Source organism: Mirounga angustirostris, unplaced genomic scaffold (assembly GCF_029215605.1).
Source record: "Mirounga angustirostris isolate CCGP_5_RB_7025 unplaced genomic scaffold, mMirAng1.0.hap1 SCAF_10, whole genome shotgun sequence".
Taxonomy (NCBI): Eukaryota; Metazoa; Chordata; class Mammalia; order Carnivora; family Phocidae; genus Mirounga; species Mirounga angustirostris.
The window spans coordinates 107,038,203-107,063,606 of record NW_026991718.1 but is presented as its reverse complement, the minus strand read 5'-3'; the positions used below and the strand labels follow the sequence as shown (position 1 = coordinate 107,063,606).

Sequence of the window (25,404 nt, the reverse complement as noted above, 5' to 3'; positions counted from 1 at the left end):
TAACTTAAATTTCAGTCTTATTTGATGTTACTCCTTAAAGTAGTATTCAAACATTAAGATCCAAAATTTTTACTGAAACCTCTAACTTAACCTGTAACTACTAATACCATGTCAGCTTAATCCTGGAAGGAGAAGCAAGTTGGAAAAAAAATGTTCTATTTCTCCTGACCTAGTGCTTGCTTTGATAGCACATATACTATTTCTGCTGACCTAGTATTCTGTTGCTTTGTTTTGTTTTCAGAACAAACCTCGCAGACTTTGCTACTACAATCAACATTGGATCAGTTAATACCATATAAAGGCTGGAAGCTTTATTTCTCTGAAGGTAGAGTTGAAAGTACCATAAATTCTATTTTCTTAACTTGTGTTTGGATGTTACATCTCATATTACTATCATTTGGCTTACTGATAGATGCCACCTTCTTCAATTTTAGTTCACCCAAACAATTAAATCATGTTTGTTTCAAGAATATTTTAGGTTTTATATCAGGAAAGGAGAAACCTCATTAGGTATTTCAAAAAGGGGATTTAATGCAGGGAATTAATATATACAGATGGAAGTCTAAAGAGCAAAAGGGAAACATTGAGGTAAGCCCCCAGATAATAATAACTTCTGGAAGCAGGAACCATCCTTATGGCTGAGGGTACAAAAGGTAAGAAGTTCTGAAGTGGCCAAGACCTAAGAATTCAAAGGAAGGGCTGTTGCTTCAGCCACTGAGGGGTACCCTACAAAGCTGTGCTTGGACCTCTTAAGGGTGCCCTTCACACCTGTGCTTAGACCACTGCAGTGAATGAAGCTGCTTGTTGGTGATAACTCTGGTGGGACGATTACACAGTTGATGCTCAGAGCCGGAGGCTGGAACTATAGCTACTTTCTCCAGCTGAAGAGATGCTGAAAAGAATTAGAAACAAAAAATCTTTCTTTCTTGCCACCTTCCAGTCTTTAAAGTGCCTGCAATTGGCAGAACCTAGAGGGAGTCTGGGAAATGCACTGTGCAGATCTCGATCATAGCATCACAGAGCAGAAAATGGAGGGGTGGGCTTGGAACCGAGAGACCACCAACACAGGTTTGTGTAGAAATACACTTAAGGAATCTCCCCTTTTATAATCAAGAACAAAAGCTAGCATCATATACTTGTCTTTATAGGTTTGGAGACTAGTCTTTTCTGCATTTTTTTTTTTTTCTTTTAAGATTTTATTTATTTATTTGACAGAGAGAGACACAGCAAGAGAGGGAACACAAACAGGGGGAGTGGGAGAGGGAGAAGCAGGCTCCCTGCTGAGCCAGGAGCCGGATGCAGGGCTCGATCCCAGGACCCTGGGATCATGACCTGAGCTGAAGGCCGACACTTAACGACTGAGCCACTCAGGTGCCCCTCTTTTCTGCATTCTTAACAGTTTCTATGATATGTCTTTTATTAGTTATGGGTTATATGTGCATATATATCTGTGGGTTATTTTCCCACTAGATTGTGTACTTCTTTAAGAGGGCAAAGACCTTGCCCCATACCAGGCACTCAGTATTCATTTGGTGAATGAATAAAGTGCTTTACAAATGTTTTCTGTATTGCGAGTCTGTTTTTTTTCTATTATATACACAGATGTGTTTCATAACTGATGTGTCTTTTGCTGCTTTAGGATGCATTAGCTAGCTGTTAGCCCAGAACACTAGAAGTGATCTTTAGATTGGTCCTAAAGATGGAGTTCAGGAGATACCTTAAGTTTATATCCTCTATACTTCCAAACTACTTCACGGTATTATTTCTCTGTGGGAGACCAATTTGAAAATGTTACAGAACTTCCAGTATAAAGGTTTTAGGACCAGAGTGAAGTAGTGGTCTGTCTCCTCTCATTTCAGGATGTGGCAATATGGACTAGTAGAATTTACTTTGCAAAGACTGATTGTCTTTAGCTCTGTTTCTGAATAATTTATTTAGTTCATGTGTCTAGTTTTGGCTTTATTATAATTTTCATTTTAAACTTTATTATGTAATCTATTTGAACTACTAGGTCCTATTAAGTGTCAAAGGCTCAGTACTAAGATTCCCAGATATTGGTGCTTTTAGAGAGTCACTTCCTGGGGCGCCTGGGTGGCTCAGATGGTTAAGCATATGCCTTCGGCTCGGGTCATGATCCCAGGCTCCTGGGATCAAGCCCCACATCCGGCTCCTGGCTCAACAGGGAGCCTGCTTCTCCCTCTGCCTTACCCCCTGCTCGTGCTCTCTCTGTGTCTGTCTCTCTCTCTCTATCTCTGTGTCTCGAATGAATAAATAAAATCTTTAAAAAAAAAAAAAAAAGTAACTTCCTATTTGCATTTAAGATTATGCAGACCTAAACTTGTTTTAGAATCTTAACTATTCACTCAGTACTTACCTATATACTTATGTAAATGTGATCAGAATGCAAAGTAATTGGAAAAAGTCATCTACCATGTATACAGTGTTTCTTCCGTCTCATGAAAATTATGTCTCTACACATGATTATTAGTGCTAATGCCATTTTGTTGGATTAGTTTACAGCAATAGCTCTCCTTTCATTCAGAAGATTCAAGCATTTGAAAATTTTTTCACAAGGCGTATTGAGTTATATGATAAGGTAAGATTCCTGTACAACAAAGCTACTAATCCACCTTTATGTGTTGTCTTCTAGAACAGTATATTTGAGGTGCTAGTGATCAGTAGATGGTGCAGCCAGACAGCCTTGATCTAGATCCCACCTTTGCCACTTAGCTGCAGTATGGACTTCAGTGTATTACTTATGTTCTTTGAACCTTGGTTTTCTCATGTATAAGTTGGGCATAATAGTATTAATACCACTGAGGGTTGTTAAGAGGCATAAATAATATATTTTAAATACTTTAAGTGGTACAAAACTTACTGTACTTACTCATTGTTATCGCCGTATAAATATATCTTTTTTCAAAGTGTGTAATTGAATGTTTAGTTATGATAGTTGACTCCAAAAAAGCCATCATGTTTTCATGCCTTGATATTTTATAGGATGAAATAGAAAGAAAGGGAAGTATTTTGGTGGATTTTAAAGAACTGACAGAAGACGATGAAATGGCTGATTTGGTACCAAATATAGCAAATGAGTTGAGGGATACACCTGAGAAAACCTTGGCTTGCATGGGTCTGGCAATACATCAGGTAAAGACTTCTCTTGTGCAGACTCTGTCAAAATTTTAAAGGAAGATTTTACAATAACAGTACCTTCTCAAAAAGATACTTAGTTTTTAACCAACAGACATTGGCTAGAACTGAAAGGTTGCAATCCTGTCCTAAAAAATACCATTCATTCTGTATACAACAGCTTATCTAAATATGACATTTATTTTAGTTTATTTGAATTAGTCTATTGAAGATAATACAGAAATTAAAGAGCTCCTTGGAAACAATCTCATAGGGAAGATAAGACAAGGATCATGTTCTCAGTTACGAATTTGGAAAGCAACCTCAGATTTAGGTTCTTTGACATGAGGCAAGTCATTTACTCTCCCTGAGTGTCCCCATATATAAGCTGAAAATAATAATATGTGTTGTGCCTGCCTGACTTTTTCTCAGGGTCAGTTGACAAAACGTATGTGAAAGTATTTAGGCTGGCAAAGGGATAAATGCTTCAAGGTAAAGAGTAATACATCTCAGAACAGGCACGATAAAGTACTGACTGCATTCAGAGATAAAGATAAGACCCTCAGCGATTGGGGAGGAATGGGGAAAGCTCAGAGGAAGCCTTTGTAGAGATGGTACATAGAGCAGAGGAGATAATGGTAGCCAAGTGCGAGGAATCGTTCATTACAAAGATGTGTACGCTGCTGGTACCGGAGACTGGAAACCTTGGTGTTGTCTTCAGACTCCTCTCATTAGTTCTTCGTATCCAAGTCACCACATTCTTTCATTTCTATTTCTAAAATATCACTTAAATCCACCTCTTTTCACCCTTACTGCATCAGTCTTAAACCTTCATTATGTTTCCAAAATTGTCGCTACTGTTGCTATACATGGTAAAACATGATCTGTCTTTGGAAACTGCAGCAAAGTGAAATCTAAATCCTTTCTGTGGCATTGAAGGCCTTCCATGATCACCTTCCTCCCCCACTTTCATGCACTACCATTCAGCTAAGCTGAGCTCTCCCCAGGATTCTTTCAATAGTCTGGTCTCTTGCACATGCTATTCCTTAACCATGGAATGCCCCTTGCATTGCATATCCAAATTTGGGGGGGCCTGACACTATTATCTCTCCATGAAACCTTTCTCATGACCTTTTTTCAAAACTTGCATAGTATTTTGTCTCTAAATCTTTATGGTCTTTATAACAATTATAGCTATATATGTGGATATTATTTTCACTCTTAGGTTGTCAGCATACTACTTTGTGTACAAGAGGTTATTAAATATTTATTTAATGTCAAATGCCAAGGGAGCGGGTATTGGGTATTTCAAAAGTCATTTTTATTTTCTCTATCTTAATAAATCACTGAATATGGAGAAGTAGAAAATATGTTTTCACCAGAGCCTGTCTAGGAGGTAATAGCTTTGAGGATTACTGTAAGGACTTTTACTATTAAGCTTATTTTGGACAGAAAGTAATAGATAGGGATGCTGGAGTTTTCCAGTCCAGGGATCACAAAATCTCAGGTAAAACAATCCACTATAAAATAAGTAGTCACAATTAAATATCAGAATTTTAAAGGGCTGTTAGAGTTCTGTTAATATTCTGCTTTGAACTATTTATATTCATAAACTTCATATTTTCTATGAAAGAGTTCTGCTTCAAGAGGATGTTTTGTTTTCCAGCTTTTAAGTACATACCTGTCCTGTTTAGGTATTAACTAGGGACCTTGAAAGGCATGCAGCTGAATTACAAGCCCAAGAAGGATTGTCTAAGGATGGGGAAACAATGGTAAATGTACCACACATTCATGCAAGGTGAGGATTTGCTGGTATTAAAGTATTATTTAGAATCTGGCATTTAAGACTGTTTAATAATGAGAACATCGGGGTGCCTGGGTGGCTCAGTCATTAAGCGTCTGCCTTCGGCTCAGGTTATGATCCCAGGGTCCTGGAAACGAGCCCCGCATTGGGCTCCCTGCTCGGCGGGAAGCCTGCTTCTCCCTCTGCCACTCCTCCTGCTTGTGTTCCCTCTCTCGCTGTGTCTCTGTCAAATAAATAAAACCTTAAAAAAAGAAATGAGAACCTTATTTTATAAAGCCAAAGAAATCAGTAAAAAAGGGTATGTGTTCTTTGCCATCTCATTGGTTATAACACCCAAGTGAACCCGCTGAGAAATCTTCAAAGAGATCATGACAAAAATAAACTTCTCCTGCCTAAATAAGGTGATTTCCCAACCTTCACATTTTTGTAAACATTGATTTTGGGTGTATACTTACCAAGTCCCTGCTATTTAAATTGATACTTTATGTAATATACTAAGGGGTATGATTATACTTTGTTGAAATTACTAGGTTTCTATTAGATATAGAACAAATGGAATTTTGTTTTTCTTTAATTCATCTTTAAGATTTTAAATTTTCATTAGAAGAGATGAATAAGGTAATCATCAGGATTTTGTTTTTCTTTTCCAGAATTTATGGAAGACATTGTGTAATAGTTCTTGAAAAACTGAAAAGTCACGTTTTTGTTGCCAAAGTTTTTCTGTTGGCATTATTTTTTTTCCTTTTCTCTTTTAGAGAGTAGCCTAATGAAATAAGAAAAGGGAAGGTTTAGCATTTTTTAATTTTTAGGAATGATTTAATTCTTGTGAATTTTCTGATATATAGGGATGATGTGGTTGGAGAACTCCAGTTGCTCCTAAAAGGAAGTTGTGAAAATACAGATAATGTCCACTGTTGGTTCACTTGTAAATTCATAGATAAATACATTCTTGTTTTTGTTTTTAGGGTCTATAACTATGAGCCGTTGACACAGCTCAAGAATGTCCGGGCAAATTACTATGGAAAATACATCGCTCTGAGAGGGACAGTGGTTCGTGTCAGTAATATAAAGCCTCTTTGCACCAAGATGGCTTTTCTTTGTGCTGCATGTGGAGAAGTTCAAGGTTTTTCTCTTCCAGATGGAAAATATAATCTTCCCACAAAGGTAATGTGTTCTTTAACTAAATTATTTATCTTGGCAAAGAAGGCAAATCAGTTTACAGAAAACATTTCCCAGTGTTTCTGAACACAGAGCTTATTTTTATTTTTAATTTTCAGTTTTTAAATTATGAAATCAGGGTATAGAAAATAAAGAAATAAAACATTTCTCTAATCACCACCCAGAATTTACATTTTGCCAGTTCCAGATACATTTTTAAAGATATAAAATATTACTGATGTGATTAGTGTTTCTTTTGTACCCCCTTGCTTGTACCATTCCCAGAGATAATCATTATCCTGAAGTTAATGTGTATTCTTTTTATTCATATTTTTATATTTTGACTTAATAGGTATACACACCAAGTTATGTTTCCTTTATTCTGCTGTTTGAAAGTGATGTGTTCCTTTTTTCTTTATTAATTTTTTTTAGACTATAGATCTTAAAGCCATAGAAAAGTGGAGAGAATATTTGTATACCCACCATTATGGTTGACAAATATTAATATTTTGTGATTTTAGCTTAATTTTTTAGACATAAGATACTAAGTATTAGAATTAAAGTTGAAGTCTCTTTGTTGCCCTCCCTGGTTCCACTCACTTTTTTCCTTCCTCAGAGGCAGCCACTCTTCTGAAATTGGCATGTATTCTTCCATTCTGCATTCTCAAACCTGACTATATGTGTAGGGTTTGTTTTGTTGTATGTTTTTACATAAATGGTATACCAAATGTAACATTCTGCAAATTTTTTTTTCACTTGGTTATTTTGCACTTTACCTATCTTAATACATATCTAATTCTTTCACCTTTACCATTATAGAATATTCCATTGAATGCATAGTCACTATTTATCCATTCTCTTGGTGGACATTTATGTTGTTTCCAGTTTTTTACAGTTATATGATGCTGTAGGGAACATTCTTGCATGTGTCTCCTTAGCAGAGGAATTTCTCAGTTGTGGGATATACTTATTGTTAAGTATTAGATGTTGTAAAACGACTTGCCAGAGTGTTGGTCCCAGCTCACACCTCTGTTGGTAGTGTTAAACAATGACCGCTTCCCTATAGTCTCATTTACATTTGGTATCATAAGACTTTTTAAATTTTGCCAGTCTGATTGGTATAAATGGTATTTATACCAATTTCTGTTACAGTTGAACATCTTTTCACATCTTTATTGGCCATTCAATTTCCTTTATTGAATTTTCTGTTTAAATCTTATTTTTCTGTTTATGCTATTGATAGGAGTTCTTTATGAATTCTAGATACTAATCATTGATTATATATATTACAGATATCTTCTCCCAGTATTTGCTTTATCTTTTAACTTTGCGGTATATTTTTTGTTCTCTAGTTTTACATTTTGACATGGTTAAATTGATCAGTTTTTTTCCCTTGTGACTTTTATGTTTTATGCCCTGCTTAAAAAAACTTCTTCACTGGGGCACCTGGGTGGCTCAGACGGTTAAGCATCTGCCTTCAGCTCAGGTCATGATCCCGGAGTCCCGGGATCGAGTCCCGCATTGGGCTCCTTGCTCAGCAGGAAGCCTGCTTCTCCCTCTGCCTGCCACTTCCCCCTGCTTGTGCTCTCTCTCTCTCTCTCTCTCTCACAAATAAATAAATAAAACCTTTAAAAAAAAAAAGCCTTCTTCACTTGAGCATTATAAACATATCTCTTACATTTTCTTTTAATACTCTTGTTTCATTTTTATATTTAGATTTTTGTCATCAGGAATTTAATCTTGGGAATGGCCTAAAGCTAAGGATTTAATTTTGTTCTTTTAAGTGAAAAGCCAGTTGTCACCATTTATTAATTAAGCCCTGTATTCCTACTGACGTGTATTGTTTCCTCTATGGTACACTGTCCTGTAGACATGTGAGTCCATTTCATTTCACTGGACCTGTACCAGCCCTATACAATTCTATTTACATTGATCTCATTAAAATTTTTGATAAGGCAGGGAGACTTACCATATCTGTTCTTTTCCAGAGTTGCCTTTATCATCCTTGGACTTTAATAAATTTTACACTTACTACATTTTTACGCAAATTGAAATTTGTAAGATTCCCTTCTCTTACAAGAAGAATAGGGTGTGTGAGTTCGGCTATTGGTTCTGAATAATCAGTGGTGTTGGTAAATGAGTGTCATCTACTCTTTGTCTGGGTTAGGGTTCAGGCTCTGCCTTTAGTTCAGAGGCCAGAATTTCGATCCTGACTTACTGGATATTTTCTTTAAACTGTATTTGGTCAAGGTATTTCCATGCCTTCCAATATAGTGGGTAGTAATGCTGACTGGTAAGATGAGCACTAGTGTGAAGAGGTTCTGCTTGTGTCTGAACTTCCATGAATTGACCAAAAAGTTGTTCAGGAGATCCGTGTTTTAGTCATTACTGTATAACAAATCACCTTAAAACTTAGTGGCTCAAAATAACAACAGTCATTTAATTGTTTCTCGTGGTTTCTGTTAGTCTGAAGTTTGGAAGAACTGCTTGGCCAAGTAGTTCTTTTTTTAAAAATTTTTTTATTGTTATGTTAATCACCATACATTACATCATTCGTTTTTGATGTAGTGTTCCATGATTCATTGTTTGCATATAACACCCAGTGCTCCATTCAATACATGCCCTCTTTAATATCCATCACCAGGCTAACCCATCCTCCTACCCCCCTCCCCTCTAGAACCCTCAGTTTGTTTTTCAGAGTCCATCGTCTCTCATGGTTCGTCTCCCCCTCCGATTTCCCCCCCTTCATTCTTCCTCTCCTGCTATTTTCTTCTTTTTTTTTTCTTAACATATATTGCATTATTTGTTTCAGAGGTACAGATCTGTGATTCAACAGTCTTGCATAATTCACAGTGCTCACCATAGCGCATACCCTCCCCAGTGTCTATCACCCAGCCACCCCATCCCTCCCACCCCACCCCCCACTCCAGCAACCCTTTGTTTCCTGAGATTAAGAATTCCTCATATCAGTGAGGTCATATGATACATGTCTTTCTCTGATTGACTTATTTCGCTCAGCATAACGCCCTCCAGTTCCATCCATGTCGTTGCAAATGGCAAGATCTTATTCCTTTTGATGGCTGCATAATATTCCATTGTATATATATATCACATCTTCTTTATCCATTCATCTATTGATGGACATCTTTGGCCAGGTAGTTCTGCATGTAGGTCTCTTATGGAGTTGTAGTCAAGTGGTGGATAGAGCTGAACAGCAAGAGGCTGGAGTGGTTGGGGGCTGGCTGGGCATCTCTCCTCCTGTCTCTCTGGGCTGGTTTTGGCTTCTTGTACACAGTATGGCAGCTCAGGATACTCAGTCTGCTCACATGGCTGCTGAGAGCTTCAAGAAACAGGTCCAGCTCTCAGGAAAAAATGGCTTTGCCTCTTTTGAGCTAGCCTCAGAAATCAGGTGTCATCACTTCTGTTGGTTATAAAGTGAGTCATAAGCCTGTCCAGATCCCAGGAGAGGGAAATTAGACTCCATCTCTTGATGACAAAGTGGGAAGGTTCTAGAAAGGGTCATGGGGAGATACTGTTGCAACCATATTTGGAAAATATAGTCGGCCACAATCTCTGAATTTATAAATGCATCTTGAGGTCCAAATAGGAAACTATTAAGGGACTTTTAAATACTTGAACACAACTCACTTGCTTGTTGAGGATTGTCTCTGTGGTACAATAAATATTACACAAAACAGTGCAAAAGGAAGTGAGATAGGAGAGCTGAGGATTAGAGGAGACCCAGGAAGACTTTGGAAAAGGGGAGATTTGGGGCTGGATATGTGGGATTGGATGCAAGAGGGCATGCAAGGATCAGGAGACTGTGCACAAAGGAAGGAATATGTGCTCAGTGTGAGAGGCTTGTAAGGAGCCTTGCACACCCACAGCTGAAAGAATAAGAGCAGTAATCAAGAGGGACCAGCTGAAAAAGTGCTTCAAAAGCTTGTGATACAGAATTGATGCAGATGGAAATAGAAATTCATTAAGCTCATAGTGCATTTTACTACAACACCATTCTGGGACCAACTTAAAACAGTATTAAATGAAGCATTTTAACTTGCATTTTCCTGAGATGTGATTGTAGTTTATCTAAATCTGGATATGAATTAATCTTGTTTCAGTGTCCTGTGCCCACATGTCGAGGGAGGTCATTCACTGCTCTCCGTAGTTCTCCTCTCACGGTTACGATGGACTGGCAGTCAATCAAGTAAGCAATCAGACTATAAATAAAACACAGGTTTTACATCTCTCATACTGCCAAGCAAATCTATAATATTCCTTTATTATACTGTGAGTCTTTTCTGTAGACAGTGATAAATTATAGAATAAAGGGTTTATTTGATTAAGAGTTTATATGTTGAAATGATAATTGTCTTTATTTGAAATTTGTTCTGTATCAGATTCCAGAAAGGATTTTAAGTACAAGTGTCATGTTCTTTTGCTACTGAGGAATAGTTCATTTTATTTCTCACTTATGTGATTCATTGAACTGGATGTAGACCAAGAAAGCTGTATGATTTTCTTTCCATAAGCTGTGATAGAAATGTTGTTTAGAAGTTTTAAAATAAAGAATCCCTTAGAAATGGGCATGTTTCATTTCATGTTCTCACTATCTATGAGGCATTTTACTATAGGTTTCTTTTTTTAAAAGCTGTTTTTTGCAGGTCATATGGGTCTGTGTGTGTGTGTGTGTATGTGTTTAACCCAACAATTTATTCCATTTTATCTGGCTGTAGTCCCATAACTCATCCCTGACTATAAAATAATGGGTAGTTTTAAAGTCAGAGTGCTACCCAAGAAATCTGGCTAAAACAGGAGATGGTCTTTAAAAAACTAAGAACCTAGAGAAAAAGTGAGATGGATTGCTACCAAGCCCTGTCCTAGCTTGACCTCCTTTTGTTCTGTAAAGACTAAGACCAACATATATAATTGTACACTATGCTGAGATCTTCTCAAACTCTCCATTTTATAAAAGAAGAAATGTTTGAGACTTTTTTTTACATTTTATTTTTTTTAATTTTAATTCCAGCAAAGATAACATAAAGTGTTATGTTAGTTTCAGATGTACAATATAGTGATTGCTCAGTGCTCCTCCCAATAAGTGTACTCTTAATCCCCTTCACCTGTTTCCCCCATATCCCGCCCACGTCCCACCTGGTAATCAACAGTTTGTTCTGTATAGGTAAGAGTGTGTTTCATGGTTTGTTTCTCTCTTTTTTTTTTTCCTTTGGTCATTTGTTTTGTTTCTTAAATTCCACATATGAGTGAAAAATCATACAGTATTTGTCTTTCTCTGATTGGCTTATGTCATTTAGCATTGTACCATATAACTCCATGTTGTTGCAAATGGCAAGATTTCATTCTTTTTTAGGGTTGTGATAAGATTCTTGAGCATGATCTTGTGCCCTTTTAGTGCACAAGAGTGTGCAAAGAAGGTCCGTAGGACTTTCACCACTGAAGAGGGTGGTGAGGGCCTCAGGAGCTGTACAGTTCACAATAGGATGGGTGCAACAGAAGGTCCAGGGTAATTCATTTATTTGTACAAAATCTCTTTGTTTTCTGGTAAAAATAGCAGACAAGAAAACAGGCTTTAATATTTTATTTTATTTTTTTTTTATTTTTTTTTAAGATTTTATTTATTTATTTGAGAGAGAGAGAATGAGAGACAGAGAGCATGAGAAGGAGGAAGGTCAGAGGGAGAAGCAAACTCCCCGCTGAGCAGGGAGCCCGATGCGGGACTCGATCCCGGAACTCCAGGATCATGACCTGAGCCGAAGGCAGTCGCTTAACCAACTGAGCCACCCAGGCGCCCAGGCTTTAATATTTTAATTGGATTTGAATGATGATCTCTTGATATTAGGAGATCAAGCAGAAAGGGAGGCCATTTAGGTGCACCTGGGTGGTGCAGTTGATTAAGCGTCTGACTCTTGGTTTTGGCTCAGGTCATGATCTCGGTCGTGAGAATGAGCCTCAAGTCAGGCTCCATATTCAGCAGGGAGTCTGCTTGAGATTCTCTCTCTCCCTTGTCCCCTCCCCACCCTCTAAAATAATAAATAAATCTTAAAAAATAAAAAATAAATCTTAAAAAGAAAGGAGGCCATTTAAATCCTTTTCTTGACTCTTTAAAAGTAAGGTATTGCTAAAGCTCATTTTGAATAAGTTATCGTAAAACTTTGTTAGTACAGTATTAGCTTACATTATTGTTTTATTCTACCAATGTGTAGATATATAAAATGACTATCTGCCCTAGGTGAAAGTTCTTCCTGCCATTTAAAGTAAATCAGTTTCATTTTTTTTCTGAGGCTTAGCTTAGAATGACCACAAAGAATTAAATTATTGTTTCTCAGCTAGTGCATTGAAATACTTGAATGCATCAAAGTGAAAACCTTACAATATATATCAAAGGCCTTGCAGTTGAAGCAGTCCTAGTTCTAAGGGTTTATGTGATGAAAACAGTCACAATATGAAAAGAAATAGCTTGCTGAAAGTATGTTTTCACGTTGTGTGTGTTTTTTTTTCATGGGGAACAGCCTAAACAGCTGAAGAAAATAGTGTAAGTAGGATGGTACAACGGATTATTGTGTAGCCATCAAATATGATGTTGCAGGAGAATATTTTGAAATGACATTAAAAAAACATGTTGAGAATATACTCTCAGAAATGAGATCGGAGTAATTGTTATTTTCTTCTTTCTGTTTATCTGTTTTAATAAGAAAAGTCTAAGTACCTAATTTTTTTTCATTACAACACTAGATATCTAATTTTTTAAAGCAAGGCATCCTTAGCATGTTGTGTCATTCTGAGACTTCTCATTGCAGTCTGTCAGTATTTTGAATGTGCATTGAGGGTGAAGGTGGAGGGTTGGTGGTGGTGAAGGAGGAGCAGGGTTTGAAGTAGTGCAGGTTAGGTGGATACCTGTCCGTGACCTCAAAGGAATTGAGAGGCTAATACAGATGTATAGGAATGTATTCCAAAATTATTATTTTAACATTCAGTGATTTTACTTACATTTATTATTTAAAGAAATTTTAAAGACTTCCAGAAGATGGCAGAGTAGGAGGATCCTAAGCTCACTTGGTCCCATGGATACAACTAGGTAACACCCACATCAGCATAAATAACCCCAAAAGCAACCTGAAGACTGGCAGAACAGACTCTCCACAGCTAAATATAGAGAAGAGGCCACATCCAAGAGGATAGGAAGGATAGAGATGTGGTTGGGAGCCAGACGGATCCACGGGACTGTGGGAGGGAGGGACTCAGCAGCAGTTGTGGGGAGGGGAGAGAAGCAGACCTCCACAGCAGGCACCCCAGGCACAGGGAAACTGCGTGGGGAAGGTGAATACCCATAAGCTTTGGCTTTGAAAACCAGAGGGGCCTCATTTTGTGAGTTCTTACAATCAGCCGGGCTTAACACCTGAAACTTTAAAAATCAGTGGCTCAACTCTGGGAGAGCTGGATGGTGAGAGGAAACTGAGTCCCTGCCCTTAAAGAGACAACACAACAAACAGCCCTGCTGAGATGCAGCATAGAAGCAGCAGTTTGAAAATGCTTGGGTATACAGGAGGGAGATTTGTTTATTAACTTCAGAGCATGTACTGGGAGACTTCTTCAAGAACAAAAGAGCTGGTGGGTGCTATCTCCCCTTCCCTGGCCCCCAGCCTAGATACAGGGACACCTGTGGGAACCAGGACAGTGCAACACGCTCCACCTTCCACCCAGCTTGCTAATGGCACACTCCACCCATGTACTTTTCTATGGACTCAGCCTCTCCAAGTAGGGCAGGAGTTTTCCCAGTGGCTGCAGCTCCCCTTGTGCAGCTGGCTGGTGTGGACCTCCTGGTACTGTGCACATCATCCCTGCGTTCTCCTGCAGGAGTCCATCCAAAGTGGCATCACAGCGTGGAAGTGAGCAAGCAGCCCTGACGGGCCAGGGCCAGCAGCACTCCAAAGTGACTCCTACTCTGGGGAGAGGGGAAGATAACCACTCATACCAATCCAGCTGTGGCCCCAGCAGTAAGCTGGGGACGGACATCTGGTCTGACTGTAGGCCCTGCCCACAAATAGAAGCTTCTCAAGGGATAATACAGGGAGAGTGCCCTGCAGTTTGGTGCTCCTGCAGCTCTGGCAGACACCTGGCCCAACCCAACTCAAGCCCAGGATGGCCCAGACTGGCCCACTAACAACACAGGGACCAAACCCTGACCACAACAGGCAAAGAGAACCATTGTAGACTACTGGACTGAAGACAAACATGTCTCAGCCATAATAGTAGGGCACACTCAACACACACAGGAGACAACCCTGAAGCACCAAGTTCTTAAGAGCAGGAGACGTTGCACTGCAGGGCATTATAGGACCTCTTCTTCATAAGGCCACTACTTTCAAGAGCAGGAGACCTAGCTGACTTTCCTAACACAGAAACAAACACAGAGAGTTAGTCAAAATGAGGAGACAGAGGAATATGTCCCAAGTGAAAAAACAGGACAAAATCACAGCAAGAGACCTAAATGAAATGGAGATAAATAGTATGCCTGATAGAGTTTAAAGTAATGGTCATAAAGATACTTGTTGGACTTGAGGAAAGGGTGGACGACCTCAGTGAGACTCTCAACAAAGAGAAAACATAAAAAAGAGCCAAGCAGAGATGAAGAACTCAATAACTGAAATTAAAAATACACTAGAGGGAATAAATAGTAGACTAGAAGAACAGGTCAGAGACCTGGAGGGCAGATTATGAAAAGCTGAACAGGAGAGAAAAAATAATAAAAAATGAAAATAGACTCTGGGAACTCAGTAACACCATCAAGCATAATAACATTTATAGAGATCCCAGAAGAAGAGAGAGAAAGGGGGCCGAAAATTTACTTGAAGAAATAGTAACCAAAAACTTACCAAATCTGGGGAAGGAAACAGACATAGGAAGCACAGAAGGCACCTGACAAAATCAACCCAAGGAGGTCCACCAAGATACATAGTAATTAAAATGGTAAAAAAAAAAAAAAAATCATGATAAAGAGGGCATTTTAAAAGCAGTGAGAGAAAAGAAAACATTTACATACAAAGGAAACCCCATAAGGCTATCAGCTAACATTGTTCAACAGAAACTTTCCAGATATATCTTTTGGGAGCCACAATTCAACTCCCAGTGTGAAATAAGTTTGAGAAGTTAAAATAATTGGTGGCAGGGGCGCCTGGGTGGCTCAGTTGGTTAGGCGACTGCCTTCAGCTCAGGTCATGATCCTGGAGTCCCAGGATCGAGTCCCGCATCGGGCTCTCTGCTCAGCGGGGAGTCTGCTTCTCCCTCTGACCCTCCCCCCTCTCATGCTCTATGTCATTCTCTCTCTCAAATAAATAAATAAATAATCTTTAAAAAAATGTTTAAAAAAAATAAAAAAATAGTTGGTGGCAGCCTGGGTCCATTGATAGATGAATGGATAAAGAAGATGTGGTGTCTGTATATATTTATATGTAAATATAACGGAATGTTACTCAGCCATAAAAATGAATGAGATTTTGCCATTTGCAAAATTTGGGGAGCCAAGCAGCACTTGCAGGGGGAGATATTAATTCAGTTGGTAAAAAGAAGACGGATGAGAGGCCCTAAGCATCTGACCTCATGCTGTATAATTGCTATATAATTAAACTGGAATATCAGTGTGGCAAAAAAAAAAAAGTTTTAAGGTAATGCATGTAAATGTTTTTAAAAATCAGTGTAGTAGGCCACAGTTCCCACAACTTCTTATCTTATATATAACTTTAGGTAACATCCTTTCATGTCTTCCCTCTCTTTATTCACCCATTCTCTGTGAACCAAGGACGTTAGAAACGATGCACTGACTTTTACTTCTCCCCCTTCTACTGCTAGACTTCTTTAAGCTATGATGTTAATTTTACATTGTCAAGGTTTACTTCTCTCTTCCAGTCATAATTGTCTTCCTTGTTTAATCTATAGGTCATATCTAACAAAAACAAGGGCATTTATATTTTTATGATCATCTTTGTTTAACAAAGAAACAAGGAAGATGGTCAAATGCCAAGAAAAGGAAATGTAATTTATGTCACTGTGTTGTTTTGTTTTCTGTTGTTTTCAAAGAAATGACCCATGTGTCAGAATCAAAATGAATTCTCTTTTCTTCTACTCCCTTGCATTGTCCCCTATTTTAATGGTTTCATATTTGGACTGTAACTTTGTTGTTTAGCGCTTTTCCCACTTTTTGAAATCTTTTTGTCTATGGTGTTCTGAAGTAGTAAGAGTACATCTAAATGTGTCTTCATCCTGCTTGACAGTGATCAGTCCTTTTCTGGGGTTGTCTTGGACTCTAGAATATCTTGTTTTCTGTCTTCAGCTTCCTATCAGATACATCCATTGGACTGTTCATCTGTCTTTTAACCTTTTTTCACCTTTTGCTTTCTCTGTGCCATTTTCTAGATTTCTTTGGCTTTTTTTTGTTTTCTTCCTATAAATATTTGATTTTTTAAAAATTTTATTTTATTATGTTAATCACCATACATTACATCATTCGTTTTTGATGTAGTGTTCCATGATTCATTGTTTGCGTATAACACCCAGTGCTCCATTCAATACGTGCCCTCTTTTATATATCATCACCAGGCTAACCCATCTCCCCACCCCCTCCCCTCTAGAATCCTCAGTTTGTTTCTCAGAGTCCATAGTCTCTCATGGTTCATCTCCCCCTCCGATTTCCCCCCCTTCATTTTTCCCTTTCTACTATCTTCTTTTTTTTTTAACGTATAATGTATTATTTGTTTCAGAGGTACAGGTCTGTGATTCATCAGTCTTACACAGTTCACATCGCTCACCATAGCACATACCCTTCCCAATGTCTATCACCCAGCCACCCCATCCCTCCCACCCACCGCTCCAGCAGCCCTCAGTTTGTTTCCTGAGATTAAGAATTCCTCATATCAGTGAGATCATTTGATACATGTCTTTCTCTGATTGGCTTATTTCTCTTAGCATAATACTCTCTAGTTCATCCACGTCGTTGCAAATGGCAAGATTTTGATTTTTATATACATATTTTTAATTTTCCTGATCTCACATTTGTTTTCCCATAGTTCCCTTTTTATAGCCACTTATTCTTGTTTTATGATGGTAAGATCTTCTCAAAAACTCTTAGCTTTTTGTTTGTTTCTAATGCTCTTCTCTTTCCTCAATTATTGCCATTTCATCCTGAAATATCTGATGAGCAATGAGAAATTATTTGGTCTAGGTAGGATAGGTTTCCTTTGCTATATTGTAAGTAGGAATTTTTTCCTCATAAGGCCTGTCCCCTGGTAAGAAGGTAGGGGTTTTGACTATCAAATTTTGCTATATGAATATGTTTTGAATTGGAGTTGGGCTCCTCGGATGCCAGAATGAGGCTTTATTTTGGAGCTCCGATACCCTCATTAGATGCTGTAGCTCCCCTCACAGTGGATGGATCCATTTCTGTAGAACAGTGCTCTGGTTTTTGTTAAACATTAAAGCCTGGTTTGCTGGAATGCTCTCATTTTTTGCCTACCCGCCTATCCACCCACCTACTAAAGAATTCTATTCTGTGACTTGTCTTTCAGTTGATTATCCTGTTTCCTTTTAGCCATCTACTGAAAGGAGGAAAAGTTTCACCTATGTAAGAAAGAAGGAATTCCTGGGGCGCCTGGGTGGCTCAGTCGGTTAAGCGGCTGCCTTCGGCTCAGGTCATGATCCCAGGGTCCTGGGATCAAGCGCCACGTCAGGCTCCCTGCTCAGTGGAGAGTCTGCTTCTCCCTCTCCCTCTGCCTGCCTCTCTGCCTACTTGTGCTCTCTCTCTCTCTGTCAAATAAATAAATAAAATCTTTAAAAAAAAAAAAAAGAAACAAGGAATTCCCTACTTTTCATTCCTGCCAACTCCAACCTAGAAGGCTCCCACTTCTCTTAGATCCTTGTAACTTTTTCCTGTGTGTATTTTGGACTTTATTTTGTTTTATTCATCTGTACTTTCCCACTTGCTGTTTTCTAAAATTCCAAGAGCTCTTGTTTATCAATAACACCTCTGCACACCCTAAAACTTCTCTTTACTTATTTAGTGACTACCATTTTGGTGGACATTTTGGAGGGGGGCAGGCAAGTGTATATGCTCATCCTGCCATTCTTTTTTTTTAAAGATTTTATTTATTTATTTGACAGAGAGAGACACAGTGAGAGAAGGAACAAATGCAGGCAGAGTGGGAGGGGGAGAAGCAGGCTTCGCGCTGAGCAGGGAGCCCGATGTGAGGCTCAATTCCAGGACCCTGGGATCATGACCCGAGCCGAAGGCAGACGCTTAACGACTGAGCCACCCAGGCACCCCTCATCCTGCCATTCTTAATGGCAAACTGCTGAAGTAATATTAAATACACCATTGAACTTTTTTTTTTTTTACACTAATCTGTCCTTTATCTAGCTCAGTACCTTGTGGATCCTGAATAGTTGACATGTTGAAGAAATTAAAGTCAGTATATATACTGATTGAAAATTGTTTAACTTTTTAGAATCCAGGAGCTAATGTCTGATGATCAGCGAGAAGCAGGTCGGATTCCACGAACGATAGAGTGTGAACTTGTTCACGATCTTGTGGATAGCTGTGTCCCAGGAGACACAGTGACTATTACTGGAGTTGTCAAAGTCTCAAATGCTGAAGAAGGTATTATATAACTCTTTTCTCATTTTGATTTTTTCTCAATAATTTGTCAGCATTCATCTTTTTTCAAGGTTCTTTTGAAACTCCACTAATAAGGGAATTCCTTGTTTCTTACATGGGTGACACTTTTCCTTTAAAATAAAGGTTTATTTGTAGCTTATTGTGCCTTTCTTTTTCACTCCAATCGAATCTTTGTAGAGAAAATGAAAATACCAATTATTGTATTTCATATTTTGAAATTTACAGGTTCTCGCAATAAGAATGACAAATGCATGTTCCTTTTGTACATTGAAGCAAATTCTGTTAGTAATAGCAAAGGACAGAAAACAAAGACTTCTGAGGATGGGTGTAAGCATGGAGCATTGATGGAGTTCTCACTTAAAGACCTTTATGCCATCCAAGAGATTCAAGCTGAAGAAAACCTGTTTAAACTCATTGTCAAGTATGTATGAGATTATCTGAAGTTTTACTATGTATATGCAGTGCTCTTGGCTACAAGTAACAAAAACTAGTCAATATGGTTGCAAATTACAGTTCACAGGTCAAATCCAACTAACTGCCCATTTTTATATGGCCCATAAGCTAAGAATGGTTTTTATATTTTTTAATGGCTGAAAAAAAAAGACTATTAAATGACACACAGAATTACATAAAATTTAAATTTCACTTCCTGTAAATAAACTTACTGGAACACAGCCATAATCATTCATTTATATAGTGCTTGTTCCTTTCCAGCTGCAGTGGTAGAACTGAGTAGTTGCAACAGGGAATGGCTCACAGATATTTACTGTCTGTACCTCTATGGAAAAGTTTGTTGATCTCTAGTTTAATCCATAAAGAAAATTTACTGTCTCACAATTGAAGTTGGTTACTCAGCAGAAGTAGTGACAGGACTGTGAATTCCAGTCATTTCAATTGGTTGTATGTAGGGGGTTGTTTACTTTTAAAGAGCAAGAAAGAGAGGGATGCCTGGGTGGCTCAGTCGGTTATGCATCTGCCTTCAGCTCAGGTTATGATCCCGGGGTCCGGGGATGAGTCCCACGTCGGGCTCCTTGCTCAGTGGGGAGCCTGCTTCTCCCTCTGCCTGCCACTCCCCCTGCTTATGCTCTCTCTCTTTCTCTCTGTCAAATAAATAAATAAAATACTAAAAAAGAGAGCAAGAGATTCACATGGAAGTCAGTATTTCGTAATACTCTCTTATTTCCACATTATTGTCATGCAGTAGAGAAGAAGCAATTTTTGCTTTAGTGGTTAAACTTTTTTTTTTAAATTTTTGTTTTTAATTTTCAATAAATCTAAGTTAGAATCCCACTTCAAGCACTTCCAGTGTGGTTGGAAGCATGTTACTTACTACCTCCTTCATTTTTCTCATCTTAAAATAGAAATAATTCCTGCCTCAGAAGATTGTTCCAAGGATTACATGAAATTTTATAATGTATTTAACATAATTAACACAGCGTGCTGTTATTTTAAAAACTTTTAAACAATTTTTTGGGTAATTTTGGAGAAATAGAGGAAAACAAGAGAGACTGAAAAATAGATGGACCTAACAGTAGTAAAGACTGAGGTTTTGAAATGTGTTGTATTAGAACACTTAACCCTGGGGACACCTGGGTGGCTCAGTCGGTTAAGCGTCTGCCTTTGGCTCAGGTCATGATCCGGGGGTCCTGGGATCAGGTCCTGCATCGGGCTCCCTGCTCAGCGGGGAGCCTGCTTCTCCCTCTGCCTGCAGCTCCCCCTGCTTGTACTCTGTCTCTGACAAAGAAATAAAATCTTAAAAAAAAAAAAAACCAGTTAACCATGTTGTGTTTTCCTTAGTTAGGCTTAGGGCACTAAGAGAATTTGACTCATTCTGCCTTTAATATGTTATAGTCAGCTGAGAAAAGTATAGAGTTCCTTAGGGGGTCTCTGTCCTTAAACCCTCAGAGACTTCTGAATAGATAGCCATCCAGACCTACCCTGGGAGAAGGGGTACTCTGAGCTAGAGTGAGGGTGTAATCTGTGGATCAGGGACAGTGTGGTGAGTGGGCTGTGAGCAGGTGGGGAGGAGTCACCTGGTTGAAGATCAAAACACCTCTGATTGGTTCCTCTTACCCATTTTGAATAAGAACGAACCTTTGCAGTGGTCCTTCTGCCATACTAGAAAGGTTTTCTTCTCACAGGTTGCTTTTACCCTTTAGTTCTGTATTTGTGATTTCAACATTAAAACTAGAATTTTTCATGGTTGTCCATTTGTTAATCTTGCAGGGGTTGGCAAATTAGGCTGCCTGGTTTTGTAAACAAAATTTTATTTGGACACAGTGCCATCCATTCATCACATAATTGCTTTCACACAAGTTGAGTAGTTGTGACCCAGACAGTAAAACTGAAAAGATTTATGTTCTGGCCTTTTAAGAAAAAGTTTGTTCACCTTTGCTAGAATAACAAATGGAGGACCATGAAAGATGAATGGAGAAGACAGTGGAAGGTTATGTTTTAGTTTAGGTTTCTTCAGAAGCAACGATTTGGGTAAGCATTTATTTGGGAGGTGATCCCCCGAAATACTGGTAAGGGAATGGGGGAGTGAGAAGGGGTGGTAGTCAGTGTATGGTGCCTAAGGTAGAAGACCATGATTATGAGATCACCGGCTGGTGATACATCAACAGTATATTTAGTTACTTAAAATGCTTTGCAAAGGGGCACCTGGGTAGCTCAATCAGTTAAGCGTCCAACTCTTGATTTTGGCTCAGATCATAATCTCAGGGTCCTGAGATCGAGCCCACGTTGGGTGTGGAGACTGCTTGTGATTCTCTCTCCCTCTTTTCTGCCCCTCCCTGCCCCAGCTCACTCAATCTCTCTTTCAAAAAAATAAATAAAATGCTTTACAAGTTTTGTCTCCCTTACACAGACACAATTTTTATAAAGTATTTTTTTTTTTAAAGATTTTATTTATTTATTTGTGAGAGAGAGAATGAGAGAGAGCACATGAGAGGGGGGAGGGTCAGAGGGAGAAGCAGACTCCCTGCCAAGCAGGGAGCCCGATGCGGGACTCGATCCAGGGACTCCGGGATCATGACCTGAGCCGAAGGCAGTCGCTTAACCAACTGAGCCACCCAGGCACCTGACAGACACAATTTTTAAAGCCTTCTTCCCTTTATGAATTGACCAAGAATTCTGAGAAACTTACTGTTTGAATAAAATGTTTTGAGTTGTTTGAGGGATGTAAATTTTATGTTTGCCTTTTTCTTGATGCTAAAGCAAGTTAAGCAAGTTGTAAAGTAGATCTTCTAATAGATTGATGAAGCATAAGTAAGAATTTATAAGTTGTATTCTGTTTTTCAGCTCACTTTGCCCTGTCATTTTTGGTCATGAAGTAAGTACTTTACTTCATCTTTACCCAAAAATATATAAAGTTGGCAAAAAATAGCTAATTTTTGTTAGCCATTTATTTGTATTTTAATATGTCATTGTTCTCCATAAATGAATGATGTGAAAGGCAAACTACAGCTCCTTGTATGAACAAGATGCTTACTAATTTGAGCTAATTGGAATGAGGTACCTTTAAAGTGACTTTGGGCACTAAGTGTTAAAGTGGAAACTAGCAAGTACTCCCCAGTTTTGTGGAGTAGATTCATGCCTTGCAAGGTATAGGTCTTTACTCAGTGACTTTAAAGATACTTCTTTGATTTTCTGTGCTTCCTAGTTTTTGCTTTTTAATCATTTACGTTACAGAAGTTTATATTTTAAGTTAATTTCCTTAGGGGGAAAAAAGTAAAGTTGAACCATGCTTTTAAAAAAATTCTCAAGTAAATGTAAATATAAAAGGAGAAGCATCCCTTTTTTGCTAGTCATCTTTGTGTCTTTCTCAGTTTTGAGGTTTTTCTCCCCCCTCCCTCTTCTTTCACACTTGAGCTTGTTAAAGCAGGCTTGGCATTAGCACTCTTTGGAGGAAGCCAAAAATATGCAGATGACAAAAACAGAATTCCGATTCGAGGAGATCCACATGTCCTTGTTGTTGGAGATCCAGGCTTGGGAAAGAGTCAGATGCTACAGGTAGGAAATCAGTCATCTGGTATTTGATGTATTCCTGATGAAATGTATGACTGATTCACAAGTGAATTTTCTCAAAGCATGTAGTATTTGTGTGCCAGAGGATATAGTTGGTCTGGTGGTAAAAGTGAATTGGGGTGGGGCACCTGGGTGGCTCAGTTGTTAGGCGTGTGCCTTCAGCTCGGGTCATGATCCTGGGGTCCTGGGATCGAGCCCCGCATCGGGCTCCCTGCTCCGTGGGAAGCCTGCTTCTCCCTCTCCCACTCCCCCTGCTTGTGTTCCCTCTCTTGCTGTGTCTCTCTCTGTCAAATAAAAAACCTTAAAAAAAAAAAAAAGTGAATTGGGGTTTGTGTGAGTAAGACATCACTTCTGTCTGGCCATCCTTTCAAATAGATTACACAGGCTGTACAGACACGGTGGTCTGTTGAGATGTCAACTATTGTGAAATGTCAGCCATTTCTCTAGCCCTTTTTTTTTTTATTTTTTTGGTATCAGCTTTGCTAGTCTTTTTTGTTGTGACTTCACCTATGACCAGAATATTTTGAGAAAATAAGAGCAGGGAAGCAGAGTCATGCATTCTCTCTTCACACAACTATATAAACAGTGTATTGAGCTTTAGGAATAGTCTGATAAAGGTAAGAGATCAGTCTGTGTGCATCTCCACTGCTTCTCTCTAAAGCAAGGCAACTTCTGTGGCTAACTTCTTTTTGGTGCCCAAGAAGATTCTGCCTCTGCCAGTCAGAGCCTAGTGGTTCTCCCCACCAGGGCTTATGATGGCTCTAGAAGGTTCTGCTTGTTGGAATACTTGTGGTTGCCTGGGAGTGACACCTGGTAAGCCAGTCATAATGTCCTTTCTGAGAATGCCCATGTGTCCCATTCCTTCCCACCACCCCCAGTGTGGAAAAATGTGACCAGACCAGGGTTCTCTTGGTAAGTTGTAGTCCTGTGGCTACTGAGTCTTTGTTCAGGGGTTGGAACTCTGGCTGCATATCAGCATCATCTTTGGAACTCTGAAAATCCTGGGGCCTGCCCTAGTCCAACTGAATTAAGAGCCTCTGGATTAGGGTTCTAGTGTCTGTGTGTGTACAACCTTCCACAGGGGATTGTGCTGTGCAGCCAGGATTGAGAACCACTTTGACCTCATCGTTGCATTATAAACCCACTGTCCTTCACGTCAGAGTCATTATTTATCCCCTATGCTTGATTGTGACACCAGTCATCATTTTAATTCCTAATCTGACATTTCATCTATGTTTCCGTGTTCCTTTGAACCAATGGGGTCCACTTTAAAAAAAAAAAATTCTGTTCTGAGCCCTTACTACAAGCCTGGCAACTGAGCCATAGAGCACCCAGTTGTAGTGGAAACAATTGATTATAAAAATGAAAGCAGGATACTTAGCTGGACTGCGCATGTAGACGGTACATGTGGGGACCTGAATTGTTACCACTTCCTTTTCTGCCTTTTATATCGGTGTATATATGTGTGACTTTTGAATTAGTGTATTTATAGGTAGAAGCCTGGTTTAATCTCCACAGTGTCTGATTATCTATACAAATCTTATAATTTATACATTTTGCTTATGGTACATAAAACTTCCATTTTTCTCTTACTCTTTTTTTTTTTTTTTTTTTTAAGATTTATTTATTTAGGAGTGCCTGGGTGGCTCAGTCAGTTAAGTGTCTGCCTTCAGCTCAGGTCATGATCTCAGGGTCTGGGGATCAAGCCCCACATCAGGCTCCCTGCTCAGCGGGAGTCTGCTTCTCCTTCTACCTCTGCCCCTACCCCTGCTCATGCTCTCTCTTGCTCACTGTCTCAAATAAATAAATGAGATTTAAAAAAGAAAAGTTTAAAAAAAAAGACTTGAGAGAGGAGAGTGCACCCATGTACCTGCTAGCACGGGGGGAGGGGCAGAGGGAGAGGGAGAAAGAGAATCCCAAGCAGACTCCCCTCCAAGTGCAGTGCCTGACATGGGGCTTGATCCCATGACCCCCGAGATATGACCCGAGCCAAAATCAAGAGTCGGACGCCCAGCCAACTGAGCCACCCAGATACCCCTCTCTTACTCCTTTTTAATTTAAGAAATAGGTCTTGGCAGATAATGGTTTCAAAATACATTTAATGGTACTGAAAAAAATTTAATACCAAGAAATGACACTGGCAATTTTTCATGTTTTTTAGACCTGGAATAATGCCATTTAACCTAATTTAAAAATAGAAACTGTAATATTAGAAATTAAATGCTGTAAACAGTGGAGTATATTTTATGTAAGTCTTCCAGCCCTGCTAAACCAAAGTTTTTAAAAATTAGGTTAACACTAATGGTTATGAATTGTTTACTTTACATTTTTTTTAAAGATTTTATTTATCTGTTTGAGAGAATGAGAGACAGAGAGCATGAGAGGGAGGAGGGTCAGAGGGAGAAGCAGACCCCCTGCTGAGCAGGGAGCCCGATGTGGGACTCGATCCCAGGACTCCAGAATCGTGACCTGAGCTGAAGGCAGTCGCCTAACCAACTGAGCCACCCAGCTGACCCTACATTTTCTTTTTAAAGATTTTATTTATTTTTTGACAGAGAGACAGCGAGAGAGGAAACACAAGCAGGGGGAGTGGGAGAGG

The 25,404-nt window shown here is 39.0% G+C and overlaps 1 protein-coding gene and 1 long non-coding RNA gene across 5 annotated transcripts in view; one reads left to right on the top strand and one right to left on the bottom strand.

The window, feature by feature from the left end:
• Positions 1-25,404, top strand: part of MCM8 (minichromosome maintenance 8 homologous recombination repair factor) — a 42,589-nt gene that overhangs the window by 2,901 nt on the left and 14,284 nt on the right. For all 3 annotated transcript variants that reach the window (XM_064572842.1, XM_045885412.3, XM_045885413.3), the window contains 10 exons: positions 242-325; positions 2,514-2,596; positions 3,001-3,150; positions 4,827-4,930; positions 5,902-6,100; positions 10,216-10,301; positions 18,610-18,761; positions 19,005-19,200; positions 22,080-22,110; positions 22,650-22,790. In XM_064572842.1, the coding sequence (XP_064428912.1) occupies positions 242-325; positions 2,514-2,596; positions 3,001-3,150; positions 4,827-4,930; positions 5,902-6,100; positions 10,216-10,301; positions 18,610-18,761; positions 19,005-19,200; positions 22,080-22,110; positions 22,650-22,790 (1,226 nt within the window). The remainder of the gene's footprint in view (positions 1-241; positions 326-2,513; positions 2,597-3,000; positions 3,151-4,826; positions 4,931-5,901; positions 6,101-10,215; positions 10,302-18,609; positions 18,762-19,004; positions 19,201-22,079; positions 22,111-22,649; positions 22,791-25,404) is intronic.
• LOC123851568 (uncharacterized) overlaps positions 10,177-25,404 on the bottom strand; it is a 42,736-nt gene continuing 27,508 nt past the window's right edge. The window contains exon 4 of one of the 2 annotated variants that reach the window (XR_010405780.1): positions 10,177-10,314. This is a non-coding gene — a long non-coding RNA (uncharacterized LOC123851568). The remainder of the gene's footprint in view (positions 10,315-25,404) is intronic. The other variant, XR_008506921.2, reaches the window with a different exon arrangement.